Source organism: Rhincodon typus, chromosome 1, assembly GCF_021869965.1.
Source record: "Rhincodon typus isolate 14 chromosome 1, sRhiTyp1.1, whole genome shotgun sequence".
Taxonomy (NCBI): domain Eukaryota; kingdom Metazoa; phylum Chordata; class Chondrichthyes; order Orectolobiformes; family Rhincodontidae; genus Rhincodon; species Rhincodon typus.
In genome coordinates, this window is record NC_063332.1 from 125,343,418 (window position 1) to 125,365,267 (window position 21,850).

Consider the following 21,850-nt stretch of genomic DNA (forward strand, 5'->3'; position numbering starts at 1 on the left):
TCCTCTGATGCTGCTTGGCCTGCTGTGTTCATCCAGCTCTACACCTTGTTATCTCAGATTCTACAGCATCTGCAGTTCCTTCTATCTCTGAACAGGTTCAGTTGTCCACTTTTATAGATATTTTCTAGATATCTATTTTATAGATATAGTTATTACACACCTCTGGAGCAGGTGGGATTTGAACCTGGGCTTCCTGGTCTAGACCTGGCGATAATACAATTGTGCCACAAGAGATACCCCACTGTCGACTTTTATATAGGTAATTGTATGGTCCTACTTATATAACAGAGCAAATGTTTTATATTACCGTACACAGAAACAGAAAATGCTAAAAACTCAGCAGATGTGGCAACATCTGTGGAAAGAGAACCAGAACTAATGTTTTAGGAGTCCGGGTGGGATGCTGTTCAGAGGGTTGGTGCAGACTCGACTGGCCAAATGGTCTCTTACTGCACGTAGGGATTTTCTGATTCTATGATTTGAGCCCAGTGACCCTTTCTCAGACATGTTCTGAAGTAAGGTCACGGGACTGGGAGTGTTCACTCTTTTTGTCTCCACAGATGCTGCCAGACCTGCTGAGTTTCTCCAGCACTTCCCGTTTTTGGTTTCCGATTTCTCGCATCTACAGTTCTTTGTTTTTAATTAAATGTCTCATACTCCTTCATGCAGAATTGAGGGGAAAGCCCTCTGAATGGATCATGGTGGGGGTAACCTTACTTTCCTCTGAGCCCAATAACATAGCATGGAGTCTCCAGCTTTGATGAATACCCAGCCTGCCTTCATTGAGCTAGCAGCCTGGCAAAGAGGGCACTCGTGTTGCCAGCAAGACGGTGACAAGCCCGAAAATAAATTCACTAAAATTTAGGCCATCCCTGAATCAGTAGCTGCTTCACATCCTAGCAGGAATGCATCAGGCTACTGTCATGATATTGCTCCCTCCACTACTACCAGCCTACCAACAACTTCCAAACCTGTCACCACAGGGTCAAGAAAATTCCGCCCTCATTTCCTGCAATATAGAGCCACACCCAGCACAAGCCAAGAGCATCCAGGCAGGAAAGGATGAGTCATCCGCAGAGCACTGTCGCACCTGCTTCTGGATAGTTGCAAAGCTCTGCCGCCTACCTATATATTAAACAAAAGGTTTCCGTCAAATAAGTGGAGCTGTAGGACAAAAACCTTAAAATTCAGTCCAATAATCATGAACAAAATGATGACTGATATTTTTTGCAAAAAAAATTACTGCTTCCTAATGCAATCTGCAATAACGGTCCAAGTTGGGAAGTTAAATCATTCAATCGCGTGAAACATGACTGGTGAGAATATATCAAATAATAGATAAGCTGTGTTATGTGAATTGGAATAGAAGCTTTTCTCATGACTAAAACAAATGAAGTATTGTTTAAGTGAGTCAAAATTCTGCAGACATTCATACAGCACAACTGCTTTCCATCAGTAACTGGTAAAAGCTGCAAGGAAAACAAATGGCTGGTTCTAAGAAACACAGCTATACAAGCTGGACTTCACCACAAAACAGACTAAAATTCCCCCTACTTTGCAAAAGATTGAGTTTACAAGCAAGCAATTGAAATTTGAGGAAAAAAGCTCGAGTTTCCTTTGTAAATCACAAGAAACAATGTTGTACTTCAGTAGCCTGGCTTCAGTTTCAAACTCTATCAGTACTGCAGAAAAGTATTTTTAGAACAAATGTGGTTTGCAATGCTTGCTGCTTACATTACCTTTTACCACTTAGGTAAGTGAAACTGATTAGGGTCACTTTGGTTTAAAGGGCATCTTTCATTGCCATTTGAAGGGAATTAGTCTGGTGAAAAGGAGAAGTGGTACATGGCTGAGCTTTATAACCTTTAATTTATCCAATATCAGTATGAGAAATTGATAAAAATTTGCAAGTTCCTTTTTCTGAATGAAATGTGATTTTTTTTTCTTGTTTCAGTGATGATGAGATTACAATCATGCGGAATGACAAGTTTTGATATACATTTTATCCTGCCAGCATCGAACAGTGTTTGTATTGCAAAGCACTGTTTCCAAAGTCACGCAATCATTTAAGTTTTGTTTCAATATTTTTCTGATTTTTAGTAGGTTAAGTGGACTGGCCATAGGAAATGCAGGGTTACAGGGGTAGGGTTACAGGGGTAGGGTAGGAGGTGAGTCCAGGAGGGGTGTTCTTCGGAGAGTCGTTGTGGACTTGTTGGGCTGAATGGCCTGTTTTCACACTGTAGGGATTCTATGAATTCTATGATTCTTGAATTTGCACTACAATTCACATAAAATATTGATTTTTAATACAATAAAAATAATTCACTGGACAACTGTTTCTATATATTACCTATTTAGAGGATAAAGTATTGGTTGTACTGGCAGCTATTTTTTGTTGTGTTGAGAATGAGCTGTGTGGAGTTGCAAACTTCATATAATCTGTATGAGGCATTGGAGGAGGTACCAGACTGCAGGAATTCATCAATCATTTTACCACAGGCTGATTGCCATTAAGCTTACAAAGAGCTGCTATTGTAAACAGTTTCTATAATCTAAAGCTTGCCAAAGCTGACTTTCTACTGTGTATTCAAACTAATTTTCTATTTTTCGGTTAGAGCCAGCAACTAATAGCCAAATTATATCAGAGAATAAAAATAACTGAAAACTACAAAGAATATATATTCCATTGTCTAACATTTACTCTGCTATATTTTAGACAACTTAACATACATCATGTGAAATACACCTTGCAGTACAAATGCTATTCACTTAAAATCTACACTAAATCATTCTCATATGCAACTTTCAACATTCAGCGAACTGTGCCATAATATGAAATTCTGAGCAATTCCTGGCAGACTTGTTTATGTTTTACTCTTGCAACATTAGAGAAGGCAAATTTTAGGTTTTAAAATATAGTTATAGTAGAACATGCTACTACATCCGATTCATTACTGAACACCAAGAGCCAAACATAACTTTTCTTTGAAGAGTATGTGATTATTGTGGATGAGAGGAAAATACACCACATATCCATTTGGACACACTGAGGAGAAAATGACCGACTTAAATCCTATCATATCTAATGATTGAATGTAATCAAATAAGTTATACTGTATATTTTTAGCTATCCTAAGTTACTGAAAACCCACTACTGTTTGTGGTGTGTACCTATTCACAATTGCTCTTGAACTGTTGATGAGTGTTAAATAAAAAAAAAATCTCAGGTACATGGATTGGAGCTTTATTGTAATTAATCTATTTATTGTAATTAATTGGAAATTTAAAATATCTGAAACTCATACAGTTCCTCCAAAATAGATCCTGTGCAAAACAAACATCTTGTGATTACACCAATGAAAGTTGGTTACAACTGATAGACATAAGAGCTTGCCAGTATCAATGCAAAATGTTCATCCAAGAATTCCCAACTGATTGGTAAATATCTTCCATAAGTTTTTTTTAATGTACCTCTGTTCATGAATTTAACAAATTCTGAAAAATAAACTTATAAAAATTCAGGCACTGGGAGTTGGAAACAGCTACTCCATGACTAATAGCACTGTGATCCTAGCTGGTGGTAAAATGTTTGCATTGTGTTTACAGCTTTTGCTTCTTGCATTTGTTTTTTGATTTGTTGCAGATAGAAATAAATACCAAAGTATGATCAACACACATGTATTGTGTTAGTGTTCTTTTTTGTATGCTCTGTAAATATTTCAAAACAATTATTAAGGGGTAATTTTATGGGTTGCTTGTTGAAAGCCTTTTAATAGTCTGAACATCATGGGCAGTACGCCCAAAGTTTCAATGTGTGTTGACACTGAGCCAGGCTCCCAGCACCACAACAAATTTGCGAAGGTCGCCCCTTCCCACCATGGGCTGCAGAAATGATCTTTTCTAGTTGTCACCATTAAGTAAAGTCCTAAAACCTTTGCAATGGAAGATGCAATTATTAAAAGATTTATAACTCATCCAATATTCTCTGCAATGAACCACAGACATGTAGCAATTCTAATTTTTCAAAACAAACTTCCAGTATTCTTCTGGTGCTCATTGTATACATTGATTAAAAGAAAAAATAATTTTTAGACTAAGCTCTTGGAATTTAGAAAAAAATAGATTAAAGTATCTGAGCAGTTCATAGATTTTGAGAAGTTTTGGGCCCAGAAATTGTGCATCACTGAATTTAAAAAGAAATGGGATATCTTTAATGTTCAATGAAACAAAAAATGTTTGAATTGTTAAATAGAATTATTTCCAATTTCAAGCACTCAGTGTCAGCATTAAACTCTTCCAGGTCATATAATTAATATATCATTACCCTATTCTTTAAGAAAAGAGCAATGACTGCATTGTTTCCAACACAAGCCGTCATGTGGCCTCTCTCTATTTGATTGGCAAATCAGTGCCGGCTTAATGCTGCGGGTCCATGTCCAATGGGAGCATTCACGTAAAACGTGAATCGTTGGTCGACACAGCAATAGTAACATTTTGCATTTATACATCTTAGTAAAACATTCCAAAGTAATTCACAAAATCATTATCAAACAAAATTTGACTCCAAATCACATGAAGAGACAGGTGAGGTAAGGGATAGGTTTTAATGATCATCATAACTGAAGAGAGGCGAGGAGGTTTGTGGGAGAATTCCAGGGCCTGGGGAGGCAGCCGAAGGTACAGCTAACAGTGGCAAAGTGGTTAATGTTGGTGATGTATTAAACACGGAATTGAGGTGGGAAGTTGAATCACAGGACTCCATCAGATGGCCTGCTGATTGTGGAGCTGGATTGTATTGGTGGACTATGAGACTGGAGGTTAGAGTTAAGGGTGGGTGGATCAGATGTCAGGAATGGGGTCCAGACTTGGTGGTTGGAGATTTCAGAACTGGTAGCGACAATGGGATGATGATTCACATTTATATAAGCTGGACATTTTGCTCCAAGTGTTCTGGGTGTTTTTTTCCCTCAGAGGGCAGTGATATTACTGGCTGGCTTAGGGCAAACAAATGTTGCAGCCAGGACAAGTAGTCAGCTTCAGATCTTTAATTTGCTTACAAAAAGAATACCATTCTTTTCAGGCACGGGTAAAGGACAGTTCTTGTTTGTCCCAACCCAACACTTAAGTGCCTACATATCCTGGCTGCCATCTTGGACACTTAGGAGCTAGTCCTTGAATTCTGGCAACAAAAAACGTTTTCCATTCTCAGAGCTTTATTAAAATTTAGTTGCTTATTCAATGTTACGTTCAAATTAGCTTCAAGGAACAATTTCAACAGAAGTGGGTTGGTTATTCTGTAGATTACTGAAAATAGGCACGAAATTGGAATGACATCAGCCATCATTAACACAAAAAGCATCTAGGTCCAAATATGAGCTGATTATAAATAGAGCCTTGCAAGCAAACAACAGTCAGCTAACATGTAACTCCCACAGACATAATGCAGTACTTTATTGCAACATTTTTAAATATAGTCACTGAGTAGTGTAAATGTGTATTTAAGAAAGATGTTAGCGATATATTAATGGATGCTAATCTAGCAGATTGCACACAATGCTAGCATTTTGAGTATATGCCTGTGTATACTTGAATAAAGTGCAGTATTAGCTTTGCTCTTCTCCTGAGTCCCATCAAACAACTCTTCCATAACTATGTGAGAAGCAGTCATGAAACTCACATCTATTTCGATAACCAATCTCAAATTTCCAATGCTAGCTTCCTTCTCATCAATTTGCAATTATTAGCAATAATCTATTATTGTACCAGAATGGTACTTAAGTATCTTTCATGAATCTTTCATAAAGATGATAACAAATTATTGCAGGGTGGAAGATTTTTAAACTATTTTTGATCAAGATAAAATGTACTTTGGACTCTAAACCCCAAGCTGCCCCTTTCCCTCCCTCTTTTGAGAAGCAGTCCTATTATGCTATAGTTTAAATAGACAGCTATTTCTTACAGGTTTTCAGCAAACAACAGTCAAAGCTTAGAGCTTAATGGCTATAATACTCAGCTTTTCATGCAAGGTTAGCAGAAATACAACCTGTAAGCCTGCACACACTCTCACGGCTGTTCTCTTAATTCATCCAGTGATGAATTAACATACATGTTGTTCAAGTTGTGAGCACAGACATTGTTTTCTGGTAGGATCTTTTTATCATGATGAACTTTCCCTGATTAAATTTATATATTTTACTGATTAAAAGAGCCGTGCTTTCTTCTTCATTTCATTTCTCTTCCACAGTGCTAGACGATTAAATTCTTCTATGGTTAAACCAAACACCCGATAGAATTCGTCTGGAGACAAGTGCCGCTGGAAAAGAAATACATATTACTTACAGTAATAAAGTTATACTAAAGGGAAAAAAAAATTTCTTTACAATTATTAGAATTAACAATCAATAAATAATAAATCAATTTTAAATAAAATGGTAATTCTATTCAAAACGAATCTGATGAAGTGTCACATAATTTGGCAATAATCTGTGTTACTCTTAGACAGGAACAAATCTGCTGTGCATTTCCAGCAATTCCTACTTTGATCAAAAAGAAACCTAAGCACTGTGGATGCTGGAAATCAGAAACAATAACTGAAATTGCTGGAAAAACTCAGCAGGTCTGGCAGCATCTGTGGAGAGTTAACGTTTCGGGTCCAATGACTCTTCCTCAGAACTGATTTTAGCTAGGAAAGGTTGGTATATATGCTGAAGATAGGTTGGGGGGAGGAATAGTGGAAATGAAACACAGAGAGATAAACACAGTTGGGCAGACAAAGGAATGAGTAAAGGTCAGGCTGGGAGGATCAATAATTGCTAATGGATACCATTAGTAGTTGACAATGTAATTTTTGTGGTAGCAGCCCATGTGATAACAAGAAAAACTGAAAGAACTACAGATGCTGTAAATCAGGGACAAAAACAGAAGTTGCTGGAAAAGCTCACCAGGTCTGTCAGTAGTTGTGAAGAAAATTCTGAATTAACATTTTGGTCCAGTGACCCTTCCTCAGAAGTGATGGTAGCTGGGAAAGGGTTAGTTTATATGCAGATGATAGGGTGGTGGGAGGTGTTAACTCCTATTGTTTACTCCTTACCCCCTCCTGCCACCCAATCTTCTGCATATAAACCAACATTTTCCTAGCTACCATCAGTTCTGAGGAAGGGTCACTGGATCTGAAACCTGCTGAGCCTTTCCAGCAACTTCTGTTTTTGCATATAACAATATTTGGTGTGTGGGGAATGGGATAAGGACACGGGAGAAGTTGCTCCTACCGTAAAATTGTTGAACGAGACATTCAATCTGGAAGGCTGCAGGGTTCGCAAGCTGAAAATGAGATGCTGTTCTTCCAGCTTTTGCTGAGGTTCACTGGAGCAATGCAGCAAACCTGAGACAAAGATGTTGGCCAGGGAACATGGTGGTATGTTGAAGTGGCAGGCAACAGCAAGCTCAGGGTCATTTTTGCACACATAACTTAGGTGTTCTGCAAAGCGGTTGCCCAGTCTGTGTCTCCCATGTCCTTACCCCAATCCCCACACACCCGGCCTTATCATCACATGGGTTGCTACCACAAACAACTCATTGTCAGCCACTAATGATCCCCATTAGCAGCTATTCATTTTCCCAGGCTGATCTTTACACATTCTGCCCAACTGTTTTTCTCTCTTGCTGGGCTCCATATTCACCTATTGTTTACTCCTTCATCTCCAGTATATATACCAACCTTTTGCTACAATCAGATCTGAAACAGGATCACTGGACCTGACACGTTATCTCTGCTTTCTCTCCACAGATGCTGCCAGACCTGCTGAGTTTTTCTAGCAATTTCTGCTTTAATCCTTACTTCGATGTTGCTTTATATTTCTTAACTTTTATGTTAAATTTGGAAATAATGAACAACTATTAGAAGTCACTAATTATAAACCTTTCCTGATTAAAAGTTTCTCCTGAGAACTATTCAAGAGGATAATCTCTCTTGATGAGAATGTATGAATACTGTAACTGCAGTGACAATATATTACAGGAAAAAAATAACACTTCTTCCAAAATGCTGTAATAGTTGGGATAATTTTCACCATCATCACTTGGACAGGAACTGGCAGGCTGGGGTCATTATGGAACCTACCTGATCAAAAATGGAGATCCAGTCCACCAGTTAACTAATCACTAGTTGCACTCCACTTGGTGAACTCACTGATTGAGATGGCAGCAAACCTACCAGTGTAGCTGCAACTTGAAAGCAATGTTACAAAAGTACAATCGAACATTATAGGTTTTAAAGAAAAATGTGACTGAAGAACATTTCTGCTTTAAAAGTCTGAACATTGGAAATTAAGTTTTAAAAAGGTTTCTTCAAGATGGAAGCCAATATCAGGCCGTGTCTATCACAGTGAACTATTTTCAAAGCATCCTGAACTTTGTCTCAGTTTCAAAGAATGAAAGAAAGACTTATGAATGTTCTGAGCAATGAGCAACACATGGATCCTTCAGAATATTATAATTTTCTGCCTCAGCAGAAATCAAAAATTGACAACCAGGGCATGTGAAAAGCTGTATCAGAGATAGTAGGAACTGCAGATGCTAGAAAATCTGAGATAACAAAGTGTAGAGCTGGATGAACACAGCAGGCCAAGCAGCATCATAACAGCAGGAAGGCTGACGTTTCGGGCCAAACCCTTCATCAGAAATGGAGGAGGGGAAGGGGGTTCTGAAATAAATAGGGAGAGAGGGGGAGGCGGATAGAAGATGAATAGAGAAGAAGATAGGTGGAGTGGAAACAGACAGGGCAAAGAGGCAGGGATGGAGCCAGCAAAGGTGAATGTAGGTGGGGAGGTAGGGAGGAGATAGGTCAGTCCAGGGAGGACGGACAGGTCAAGGGGGCGGGATGAGGTTAGTAGGTAGGAAGTAGGGGTGCGGCTTGAGGTGGGAGGAGGGCATAGGTGGGAGGAAGAACAGGTTAGGGAGGTGGGGACGAGCTGGGCTGGTTTTGGGATGCAGTAGGGGGAGGGGAGATTTTGAAGCTTGTGAAATCCACATTGATACCATTGGGCTGCAGGGTTCCCAAGCAGAATATGAGTTGCTGTTCCTGCAACCTTCAGGTGGCATTGTTGAGGCACTGCAGGAGGCCCAGGATGGACATGTCGTCTGAGGAATGGGAGGGGGAGTTGAAATGGTTCGCGACTGGGAGGTGCAGTTGTTTATTGCGAACCGAGCATAGGTGTTCTGCAAAGCGGTCCCCGCTTGGTTTCCCCGATGTAGAGGACGCCACAAAGGGTACAGCGGATGCAGTATACCACATTGGCAGATGTGCAGGTGAATATCTGCTTGATGTGGAAAGTCTTCTTGGGGCCCGGGATGGGGGTGAGGGGGGAGGTGTAGGGGCAGGTGTAGCACTTCCAGCAGTTGCAGGGAAAAGTGCCAGGTGTGGTGGGGCTGGAGGGGAGTGTGGAGTGGACAAGGGAGTCACGGAGAGAGTGGTCCCGCCGGAAAGCAGATAAGGGTGGGGAGGGAAAGATGTCTTTGGTGGTGGGGTCGGATTGCAGATGGCGGAAGTGTCGGAGGATGATGCGTTGGATCCGGAGGTTGGTGGGGTGGTACGTGAGGACGAGGGGGATTCTTTTTTGGTTGTTATTGCGGGGACGGGGTGTGAGGGATGAGTTGCGGGAAATGCGGGAGATACAGTCGAGGGCGTTCTCGACCACTGAGCGGGGGAAGTTGCGGTCCTTGAAAAACGAGGACATCTGAGATGTACGGGAGTGGAATGCCTTATCCTGGGAGCAGATGCGGCGGAGGCAAAGGAATTGGGAATAGGGGATGGCATTATTGCAGGAAGGCGGGTGGGAGGAGGTGTATTCTAGGCAGCTGTGGGAGTCGGTGGACTTGAAATGGATATCGGTTTCTAGGTGGTTGCCCAAGATGGAGACAGAGAGGTCCAGGAAGGTGAGAGAGGTGTTAGAGATGGTCCAGGTGAACTTAAGGTTGGGGTGGAAGGTGTTAGTAAAGTGGATGAACTGTTCGAGCTCCTCGTGGGAGCACGAGGCGGCGCTGATACAGTCATCAATGTAACGGAGGAAGAGGTGTGGTTTAAGGCCCGTGTAGGTACGGAAGAGGGATTGTTCTATGTAACCTACAAAGAGGCAGGCATAGCTTGGGCCCATGCGGGTACCCATGGCCACCCCCTTAGTCTGTAGGAAGTGGAAGGAATTGAAAGAGAAGTTGTTGAGGGTGAGGACGAGTTTGGCTAAGCGGATGAGGGTGTCAGTGGAGGGGGACTGCTCGGGCCTGTGGGACAGGAAGAAGTGGAGGGCCTTTAGGCCATCTGCATGGGGAATGCAGGTGTATAGGGACTGGATGTCCATGGTAAAGATGAGGTGTTGGGGACCAGGGAATTGGAAGTTTTGGAGGAGGTGGAGGGCGTGGGTGGTGTCACGGACGTAGGTAGGGAGTTCCTGGACCAGGGGGGAGAAAATGGAGTCGAGATAGGTGGAGATAAGTGCGGTGGGGCAGGAGTAGGCGGAGACAATGGGTCGACCAGGGGAGTCAGGTTTGTGGATTTTGGGAAGGAGATAGAAGCGGGTGGTGCGGGGTTGGGGAACGATGAGGTTGGAGGCCGTGGGTGGGAGGTCACCTGAGGTGATGAGGTTGTGGATGGTTTAGGAGATGATGGTTTGGTGCTCGGGGGTGGGGTCATGATCGAGGGGATGGTAGGAGGAGGTGTCGGAGAGTTGGCGTCTGGCCTCGGTGATGTAGAGGTCAGTGTGCCATACTACAACTGCGCCTCCCTTGTCCGCGGGTTTTATGGTGAGGTTGGGATTGGAGCGGAGGGCTGCTTCAGCTCCTTTTTAGTCATTCACAGAAAGTTTCAGCATTTATTTCCCATCCTCATTGACCTTTGAACTGAGTGACTTGCTAGGCAATTAAGAGTCAACCAGGTAAGAATGCCAAACTTCTTTCTTTAAAAGGACATTAATTTATCAGATGGGCTTTTATGACAATTGGCAGTAATTTCATTTTTGCGTTTAGTCTACTTTTTAATTCCAAATTTTTATTGAATTTAAATTTAACCATCTGCCACAGTGGGATTCAAAACCCTGCCAGCAAAGTATTAGCTAGATCTCAGGGTTACTAGTCCAGTGACATTAACACTATGCTACTGCCTCCACTTAAAGACAATACAGTCTAGCCCAAAATCTAACCAGCTACATAACTGGATAGATGACTGATTAGTCTGGAGCAGACACTTTTTTAAGTTGAAACCGTACAAAACTGATATACAGCCATCAATCACATCATCATACAGACTACACAGCAGAATTCCAAGCAGTCTGTGAGAAACAACCTTTAGAGGGGAGTTTTGACTAAGGGAAGAACAAAGGAAAAATGTATACTGAGAAACAAATGCTGTTCTGTTGAAGATATTCAGTCAGAAAGTATCAAAACCACAGAAACTAGTCAGAGTCATATAGCACAGAAACAGATCCTTCGGTCCAACTCATCCACACTGATGGGACATCCCAATCTAATCTAGTCCCATTTGCCAGCATTTGGTCCATATCCCTCTGAACCCTTTCTACTTATATACCCATCCAGATGCCTTTTAAATATTGTAATTGCACCCACCTCCACCACTTCCTCTGGCAGCTTGTTCCATACATGCATCATCCCTCTGTGTCAAAAGTTACCCCTCAGGTCCTTCTTAAATCTCTCCCCCCTCACCTTAGACCAATGTCCTCTAGTTTTGTTCTCCCCAACCCTGGGAAAATAAACTTGGTCATTCATTCTTTCCATGCCCCTTATGATTTTACAAACCTCTGTAAGGTCCCCCCTCAGCCTCCAATGCTCCAGGGAAAAAAGCCCTCAGCCTCTCCTTATAACTCAACTCTCCAATCCCAGCAACATCCTTGCAAATCTTTTCCGCACCCTGTCAAGTTCAACAACATCCTTCCTATAGAAGGGCAACCAGAAGGAATTTTGTTTCCCTCACAAAATCCATTGTCTCAGGATCCTAATTGCATAAAATAACATCGCCTGTTGAATTGCTGAAGCCGTCACAGTTGCTGGGTCAGACTTCAAGTGTGTCAACTTCCTCACTTCAGTAACAAGAAGCTCAATCAACAGGCCCATACAGTATGCCACAGAGATTTACAAAAATACAAAAACAGGAGCAAAAGTTGGCCATTCAGCCACTTGAGCCTGTCCTGCCATTCAGTAACATCATGGTTGAATGGCTGATATAATTATAAACTTGAATCCATATACTCACTTAGCCTGATAATCTTTTAACTCCTTACTTAAGATACTTACTTACTCTTTACTATCTACTTCTGCCTTAAAAATATTCAATGAGTCTGCTCCCACCAACTTTTCAGTGAGAGAGTTCCAAAGATTTGGGACCCTCAGAAAGAGAGAAAAAAATTAACCGAATCTCTGTTTAAATTGGTAACCTCTTGATTTTTAAACAATGAAGCCTAGTTCTAGAGAAAATGTTTGTTCAACATTTAATCCGTCAAGACCCTTTAGGATTTTATGTTTTAGTCAAGTCATCTCTTACTCTTCAAAACAGCAGCAGATATAAGCTTAGCCTGAGCAATGTTTCCTCATAAGATAACCTACCCATTCCAGATATTACTTGAGTAAACATTCTCTGAAGTACTTCCAACACATTTGTATCCTTCCTTAAACGAGGAGACGAATACTGAGGCATAACCTCCCTACTTTTGTATCCAATTTCCCTTGCAACAAATAATATTAGCTTTCCAAATTACTTGCTTTATATGCACACTTTTTGTGATACAAGCATAAACACAACCAGATCTCTCTGAGTCTCAGACCTCTACAATCTCTCACTATTTAAATAATATGCTTTTTTTCATTCTTCCTGCCAAAACAGACAACTTTATGTTTTCCCACATCATTGCCCACTCACTTAACTTATCAATATATTTTTGTAACCTCTTTGTGTTCTCTTCACAATTGACTTTTCTACCTGTTTTTGTGTTGTCAGCAAATTTGACAACCATACCTTCTGTCTGTTCAACAAGTTCATTTCCATAAATGACAAACAACTGAAGTTTAATTGAACAATTGAAGTCTCAGCACTGGTCCCTCTGGCACATGATTCATTATATTTTGCCAAACTGAAAATTACCTATTTATACCTAACCTCTGCTTCCTGTTAGCAAGCCAATCTTCTATCCATGTCAATATGCTATTCTCTACACAAAGAGATTTATCTTCTACAATAACCTTTAATATTCCACCTTATCAAATGCCTTCCAGAAATCTAAACACAGTACAACTACAGGTTTTCCTTTAACTACAGAAGATATTATCTCCTCAAAGTGCGACAATAGATTGGTCAAACATGATGTCCCTTGAATAAAACCATGTTGACTCTTCCTGCTTATCTATTAATAGCACCCCGTTATACTTGTTTAATAATAATTTCTAACATTTTCCCTATGATAGATATCAAGCTAACTGGTTTATACTTTCCTGTTTTCTATCTCTGTCCCTTTTTGGAAAAAAAATGACATTTGCGATCTTTCAATTGAATGGGATTGTCCCTGAATCAAGGGAGTTTTATAAGATTAAAGTCGATGTATCAATTATCTCACCAGCAACTCCTTTTCGGATCATAGGACAAAATCCATCAGAACCTGGGCACTTATCAGCCCACAGCTCCAACAATTTACTCAGTACCACTTCTTTGGTGATTGTAATTTTCATGAGTTCCTTAAATGCAAATGGAATATTGTCCTCCACTGCTAGAGGAATGGAGTGTAAAAATAGGGAGGTTATATTGCAGTTGTATAGGGTGCTGGTGAGGCAAACACCTGGAATACTGTGTACAGTTTTGGTCTCCTTACTTGAGAAAGGATGTACTGGCACTGGAGGGGGTGCAGAGGAGGTTCATTCAGTTGATTCTGGAGTTGAGAGGGTTGACTTATGAGGAAAGATTGAGTAGATCTGGACTATACTTATTGGAATTTAGAAGAATGAGGAGAGGTCTTATAGAAACATATAAAATTATGAAGGGAATAGATAAGATATGGAATTTCCTGCCCAGTGAAGCAGTTGAGGCTACCTGGTTAAAAGTTTTTAAGGCAAAGATAGAAGGATTTTTGAACAGTAAAGGAATTAAGGGTTATGGTGAGCGGGTGGGTAAGTGGAGCTGAGTCCACGAAAAGATCAGCCATGACTTTATTGAATGGCAGAGCAGGCTCGACAGGCTAGATGGCTTACTCCTGCTCCTATTTCTTATGTTCTTATGTTTATCCCTCGCTTCCATTTCCTGATTTAATGCTGCTCTGGGATGTTACTTGTATCCTCTATAGTGAAGGCAGATACAAAATACCTATGAAATTCACCTGTCATTTCCTTATTTTCCAATATTAATTCTCTAGTCTCATTTTCTATAGGTCAATACTCATTTTGTCAACTCTTTTCTTTAAGTATTTACTGAAACTCTTGCAATCTGTTTTCATATTTCTAGTTATCTTTCTCTTGTACTCTATTTTATCTCCACCTTATTAACTTTTCCGTCTCTGTCTTCATTCTTTGCTTTTTGTTATATTCTCTCCAATTTTAAGACCTGCCACCTGTCTTTGCAAAATGATATGCTTGATCTTTTGGTTTGATTCTATCTTTAATGTTGCTAGTTAACTATAGATCATCAGACTGTCCCTTGCAATTTTGCTTACTTGTTGGAATGTATCTTTTCTATACTGAATATTCCCTTCAGTGCCTGCCACTGAATCTCTATTGATGTATCCTTTAACATAAGTTGCCAATTTGCCTTAGCTCTGATTTCATGCCATTATAATTGCCTTCAATTAAATATATTAAAAAGTCTTGAATCCATTCCTCCCACCCTCAAAACAAATGTAAAATTCAATTATATTGTGATGACAGTTACCTGGAAAAGCCTACACTATGTGACCATTAATAAATCCTACCTCTTTGTACAATCAAGTCTAGTAGAGCCTGATCTATCATTGGCTCCAGAACATGTCATTCGAAGAAACTAACCTGAAGACATTCTACGAACTCCTCGTCTAGGCTGCATTTACCCACCTGACTTTTCCTGTCAATATGTACATTAAAATGTGCCAGGATTATCACCATGCTTTCTTGACAAACGCTCATTATTTTCTCCTTTATCTCCACCCCAGTGGTTACTGTAAGGGGGCCATACTCTACTCCCGCAAGTGACCTTTTGCTTTTATCATTTTTTCAATTCTCCCTGACTGTTTCCACATCTCAATTCCCTGAACTAGGGTCATCCCTCTCTGTAATCATCACTCGCTGCAAATACAACAATTATCTGTCGGAGCTACCCCTCCAACTATTTCAACTTTCTTATCATTCCTAAGTGTTTTGTATGCTTCAAGATTCAAGTCCAAATCATGGAACATTCTTCTGCTAAGTATTCTTTTAACTTTATCTATAACTGTTTTAACCTTGCGTCCTGCAGTTTCTTATGAATAACTTTGTCTCTTTATACATCATGAACCTTCTGGAATAGTTTGTAATACCAAACATTTTGTCGTTTAAATGGACGCTTGACTGCTAGACTACTTGAACCTGAAACATTACAAATTTTTAAAAAGGGTTGTTTGATCTACAGTGCACTAGTCACGTGGTAAACATGTTTGGTTTCCATGACAGCAACCTACAACATCTGGAAGGAAGAGTTTGCGTTTTCTATTGATGTTTGGGGAAAGTAACAGCATTAACAGCGAACACTTAAATCCTCTTTATCTTGAATACATAATCATAGTGCAATAGATCATGGATCAGATGTCCCAGACCTGTCAATCAAGAAACGTTTACCCTGGAAAAAAATAAAAAACCGCAGCTGCTGGAGATCTGAAACAAAACAGAATATGCTAGAGGAACTCAGCAGGACTGGCAGCATTTGTAGATGGAAAGACAGATTTAATGTTTTGAATCCAGTGATCCTTCATCAGAACTGAAAATAGGAGGAAAAAGGTGGCATTTATCCCAGGTGAAGCAGTGATTTAGCTCCACAACACTCAATCTAGTCTACTGCATTTGCTGCTCACAATGTGGTCTCCTGTACATTGGAATGACAATTTTCTAGTAGCTTGACTTCATCTAGAGACCTGTATTCTCTGATGCAGCTTGACGGTGCTAATAGAGCCAAGAAGCAACAACTCAGAGGTCTCCCTTCCTGTTATGGATCACAGTGGCCGGACAATTTCATTAGCAGCAAAGGAGGAGGTTGCAGAATATACCACCAGGCTTGTTCCCACAACTTGGCCGCAGTGCAGGAAACAATGCAGTTAACTTCACCATAATTGCCAAAGTAAGATTATTTTTCACATTAATCAGTTTCTGATCAACCTTACACGACCTTACTTTAGTTCTAACACACACAAAGACTTCCGCTTCCTTTTTCTCTTCTTCAATCACATTGGGATGGATCACTGCCTCTCTTTCTGCTTGTATTCAGATACTCAAGTCTGATACTGCCCTTTCTAATACTTCCAAGCTCTTGGTCAAAAGCTGCTGCTTCCTTTCATGCACAACTATCAAACTGCTTCAGACATGTTGCAAACCCTACCACTGGACACAGACAACTTGTTTCCACTCTTCTTGCAGTAGATGGCACTCCACAGCAAGGAGAGCACAAAATAAAGTGGAGGACATCCTGTGTCAATGTGTAACTTGGCACCAATGAAGAGCCACTATCAACATCATTGGAAAAAGGAAAGTGAAGCACTGAAGATGGTCACTACAGCCATTTTGGGCATTTTCCCTCCTTTTGTTCTTTTTGTTGAAATTTTTCACTTCCATTTTCAACATGACATCCTAACAAAGCCACATGAATATTCTCCCTTCCTTCATCTAAACCTGTCAGCTGCAAAAACTATAAATAGCTTCAATTAAATTTTATAAAACTTCTGGTTGTTAATATGGAAGAGCATTCCTTACCATTTCAACAAATCTGTCAAAATGCCATGATATTTATGGGGAGGTAGGGAGGGAAATGGGTGTGTCAGTCAACAGCTGGGTAACTAGGAAATTAGAGCTAGGAGACAGGTCACACTGGAGTCCAGGCATTAGGTTTTGAGGGAGAAGGGGAATGGAGAAAGGTTGACAGAGAACTGTGGGATCGCAGGAGAGGAACAATACTGTGGAAGAAAAGAAAATGTGGGCTGCAGGAGGTGCTGTTGGGAGGGACCCAAGAGAAGAGAGGGATGGACAAGAGGATCTGAAGCACGATCATCGGTCTTGGGCAATGGAAAAGACATCACTTTGGGAAAAAAAATCATGGTTAAGTGAAATCGCAGGATCCTGGGCAGAAAGGTCAGTAGGGGCTCAGAGCATGGTGAAGAGATAACAGTAAGAAAGAGATCTCAAACAACCTAAAGAAGAAGGTTGTACTCTTATTGGACCCATGTTCAAACCTTCCATTGAACATGTTGTAAGTCATATAAACTTGGTAATAATAGGCATCAAGTTAACACCAGACAGAAATAAAGGTAATTAAGCAGTTTTGTATACCTTTTCATCAAGATTTTTACAAGCAAAGCTTTAACCAATATTTCTTTATTAAGTCCGATCAATATGCCATGTGTATTTAGCACTAATCTGTTCTTAAGCAAATTTCCAGCTCATAGTTCTATTTTAATCTCCGCTCTTCCTGATTTCTTCTTCAATCAGCAACCAAGAAAATTCAGAAGGAAAACGGAATGCATTCACAATAAGTTGTTCCTGGAGATGACGCAATGCTGATTGCATGGTTTCTTGATCAGAAGAAGACCTTTACAGAATCTTACCCTTTTCTGCAATATCTTTGATTTTTAAGTGACAAAATGCAAGCTATATTTATCAATGTCAAAAAGCGTATTGTTCCATGAGGGAAAGAAACTTAGTTTTCATGCCTCTTCCACTGGAATTTCACAAGGATCAGTCCTAAAGCTGCACATACTTATGATCTATATTAATGGTTTGGAGGGGGGAGCAGAGTGTAATACACTTAATTTACTGATGTTACAAAAATAGGTGGACGGGCATGTTGTGACAAGGGCATGTGGAATCCAAAAGGGATGCACATAGGTTGATTGAGTTGACAAAAACTTTGCAGATGGAGTTTAATGTAGGAAAGTGTGAGGTAATACACTGGTCGATAGAATCAAAAGCCATATTTAACTGGAGAGAGACCCCCAACAGAGTACAGTGCTGAGTGACCTGGGTACTTCTGTTAATGAAACAAAAAAATTAGTATGCAGGTGCAGCAAGTAATTAAGAAGGGAAATGAAATTTTGGCCTTTATTTAGAGAGTTGGGTGAGGAGTACTGTGTGTAGTTTTGGTCCCCATATTTAAAAAAAGGATATACTGGGACAGGAGGCTGCTGAAAAGAGATTTATTAGGCTGATTCCTGGGAGGAATCATTTGATTTATCAAGAACAATTAAATGGGGAAGAATTGGGGGTTGGGGGGGTGTGGGGGAAGAGTGTTGGTGGTGGTGATCTTATTGAAACATCAAAGATTCTGAGGGGGCTTGACAGGGTAAATGTTTGAAAGGTGTTGCTACTTGTGAGAGACTGTAGAATTGGGGGGCTTAGTTACCGAATAAGGGGATGCTCATTTAAAATTGAGGTTAAGGAATTTCTACTCCCAGAGGGTAGTGAAATGTCTAAAATTCTCAAACCAAGAGAGCTATAGAGGCTACAGTACTGAACATACTTAAAGAGGAGGCAGATCAATTTTTTACCTATCAGGGAGTTGATAGCTTTGCTGAGCCAGCATGGCAGATGAGTTGAGGCCTGGGATAGATCAGCAATGGTCTTGTTGAATGGTGAGGCAGGCTTGAGGGACTGAATGGCTTACTCCTGCTGTAATTTCATATATACGTATGTTCTTGTTTGCTGTTGTCGCATCTGCTTTGTGCTACATGACAAAGCAGTTGAAGACTAACTTAACCATGATGCCCAGAAGGTGGTTAAGCAATATAGTTGCTATGAAGGCAGCTACGTCTTAAGTTCAGCACTGCAATACACTTGGATTATGTCCTAAACTTCATTGTTGGGATAGAGTTTTAAATGTTTTGCATGTGAAGAAAACACTCAACAATCACAATGCATATACAAGACCATTCCCTCTCTCATTCTCTCTGGAATTCTATTGCATTGACATAGGTACATATTAAAAGCTGACTTGGCTATTTATTAGCAACACCTCTGCGGATATGGAGTAAGGGCTGGGTGGGATTGGTTGTACTTTCTCGCACATCTGCAGAGTTTGCAAGTCCTCTCTGATGAGGCTTGCAATTTGGGTACAGACATTCTCTTGAAGTAATGGAGGGTGGCCAATACCTCTTGAAACCATACTGCAGTCAGGGGTGTCACCTTCAGGAAGAAAATTGGAGGTGAAAAGGTAAATAAATCTCAACCACAGAAGTTAGCTGTATTGGAATGATATTCTAGGTTGGGTTTCAAATTAGGTGTTTTTATCGCTGGAGTCACAACATTATAATTTCTGGAGTTAGCAGGTTACTCTAAATATAAAGGTAAAGTTGCGTACCAGAACATAGTGCTACTCTCTCATTTGCGAAAGAGATGACTGGTGGTGGTTTAACCTGAGGGTCACCATACCTCAGGGAAGGGGAGAGGTTGAGAACGAGACTCAGCTGGTGCAGGAATTGAACTGTTAATAGCACCACTCTGCATCATCATCCAGTCAGTGGAGCTAACCGAACACCCTTCCGAAATCCCATGGGAAAGAATCCTAATTTTAAATATAACTATCTTCAAAAATAAAAGTTTAAAAGTCTCGTTTGTTATAATTACTTCAAATCTCTTGCATGCTGATATTACAGTGAAAGTGTGACCCAACAACTGCCATTAATCTGATCTGACATGTCAAAAGTTCAACTGGTTGTAAAGCTGGAATTAGGAATGTAAATAAATGTGACTAATTAAAACAGAATGAGTTACTTAATAAAAGACTAACTATGCATCATATCAAATTCAACAGCACAGACACTGACATGTGATATGAAAACTGGGATTTAAGGCAACAGCTGTAGGTGATTTGGATTCATTGGGCTGAAGTTTCATTCCAGGGTTGGGACCATGTCTCCAGGAACATTGAGATGTGAACCCTGTCAATGCCGCTTCTGGGCATCGGCTAATATTTTGAAGAGGTGGTAAAATAGTAGCTGCTCACCCAGCTACCGTCCAAGAAGGTGCAGTGACATTTTGAGGAGACAGGATGCCTCTGTGATGTACCTAATTTAAAGAGCCTCCAGCAGCCATGATTTTGGACACTAGCATCTTGGATGAAGGCGTAAGCCAAAATGCAGCTGAGTAGCATGATAACAAGCATTTGATTTGATCACACCTCCCATAGGCAATGAGAGCCCAGATGAATATCCAGTTCTAAGAGTGTGGCATGAGAAAGATGGACAGTCAGTCAGCCAAAGCAGGTATAGGTGAGATAGTTTAGGTGGTCAGCAGCCTCTGTGCAATCAGATGTGTGCAGTGAAGGAAGCATGTTAATGAGTTTCTGAGGTCTGGCAAAGTGACTGCAATGCTACACACAAATCACAAGTCTTCAATTCAGAGTCAGCACATACCTACAAGTAGAGTGGCCTGAGATTGCACAGTCTCAGGAACAGTGAGGATATATGTATCCAGAAGCATTCCTGATGAGTCATCTACAAAATCTCATTGAGGACGTGACACAGGAGCTATGGAAATTGCGTGAAAATTACTAGCTAGATGTGGGGACAGAGGACACAATGGTCTTAACTCTCCTGTTCTTGACTTTGCAAGGGAAAAAAAGAGTACAGCATGAGAAAGGGACAGTGAAAGAGCACACTCTATGATGGCTTGGAAGGAGGAGACCCTTGAAACTGTCAGACTTTTGGTAAGAAGTGGGCAAGCTGGGATATACTTCAAAGAAGTGGTGGAAGCTTGTTACTGTTTCCTTGTGACAGAGCTGAAGGTGTCCTTTGAGGGTCTGACCCAATTGGCAACATCCCTGCCTGCCTCAACTCTTCCATGGCATCCATGCATGTCCTTGTTTCTGTAATCCATATCAATTTTTAAGTAGTTATGGGCCATTGCAGCTCTAGGTAGGCAGCTAATAACAGGAGACAGCTTTCACAGCCAGGACCAGCTACGAAGGAGCAGACTTAGCCTCCTTCTTTGTAGGTAATTTCTAGTGTCCAAGAGAAGATTTTCTTCCACTCTAGAACTGAGTGTCTTGAGGTGACTAAGTAGTCTAATGCTAGATTGACCCATCCTGTCACAGATGGTGTAGATGGTGTTTGATGAGGCTGCAATGGGATGTTCAGGTTTTCACACACTTTTTCTACTGTTTGAGCTTAGCCTCAACCCTGAGGCTGTCTGAGACACTTGAAATCGTTGACATCTTCATGGATACTTCTTCTCCAGTTTGGATGATCTTGGGCACAAATCAGCAGGAATGTTCCATATTTTCAGGGAGACACAAGGATGTCTTTGCTCACCCAGTAACTTCTTGCTTTGATGAAATTTGGAGCAGAGATCTTGTTTTGGAACTCTTGTGTCATGCATGCAGAATGATGTGGCCTGCCCAGTACAGAAACTAGTTGTTCAATGGTGACAACTTTAGTGTCAGAAAAGGCACTGACATTGTAGATCATATCCTGGCACTGGATTTGCAGGATTCTGGGGAGATATTATGGCAATATTTCTCTAGGGAATTGAGGTATCTGCTGTACATTTCTGTACAACCTCAGCATACTACTGTGCTGCTGGCAGAAACTTCAGAGAAGGAAGATGCATCTGAGGCATCAGTTACATGTACCGTCTACCATGGCAGATTCACTCACCTTGG

The 21,850-nt window shown here is 40.7% G+C and overlaps 1 protein-coding gene across 1 annotated transcript in view; it reads right to left on the minus strand.

Annotated features, from left to right (window-relative positions):
- Positions 1 to 3,236: 3,236 nt before the first annotated feature.
- Positions 3,237 to 21,850, minus strand: part of ablim2 (actin binding LIM protein family, member 2) — a 320,054-nt gene continuing 301,440 nt past the window's right edge. Inside the window, exon 20 of the mRNA XM_048604650.1 lies at positions 3,237 to 6,313. Coding sequence (XP_048460607.1) covers positions 6,200 to 6,313 — 114 coding nt within the window. The 3' untranslated portion in view covers positions 3,237 to 6,199. The remainder of the gene's footprint in view (positions 6,314 to 21,850) is intronic.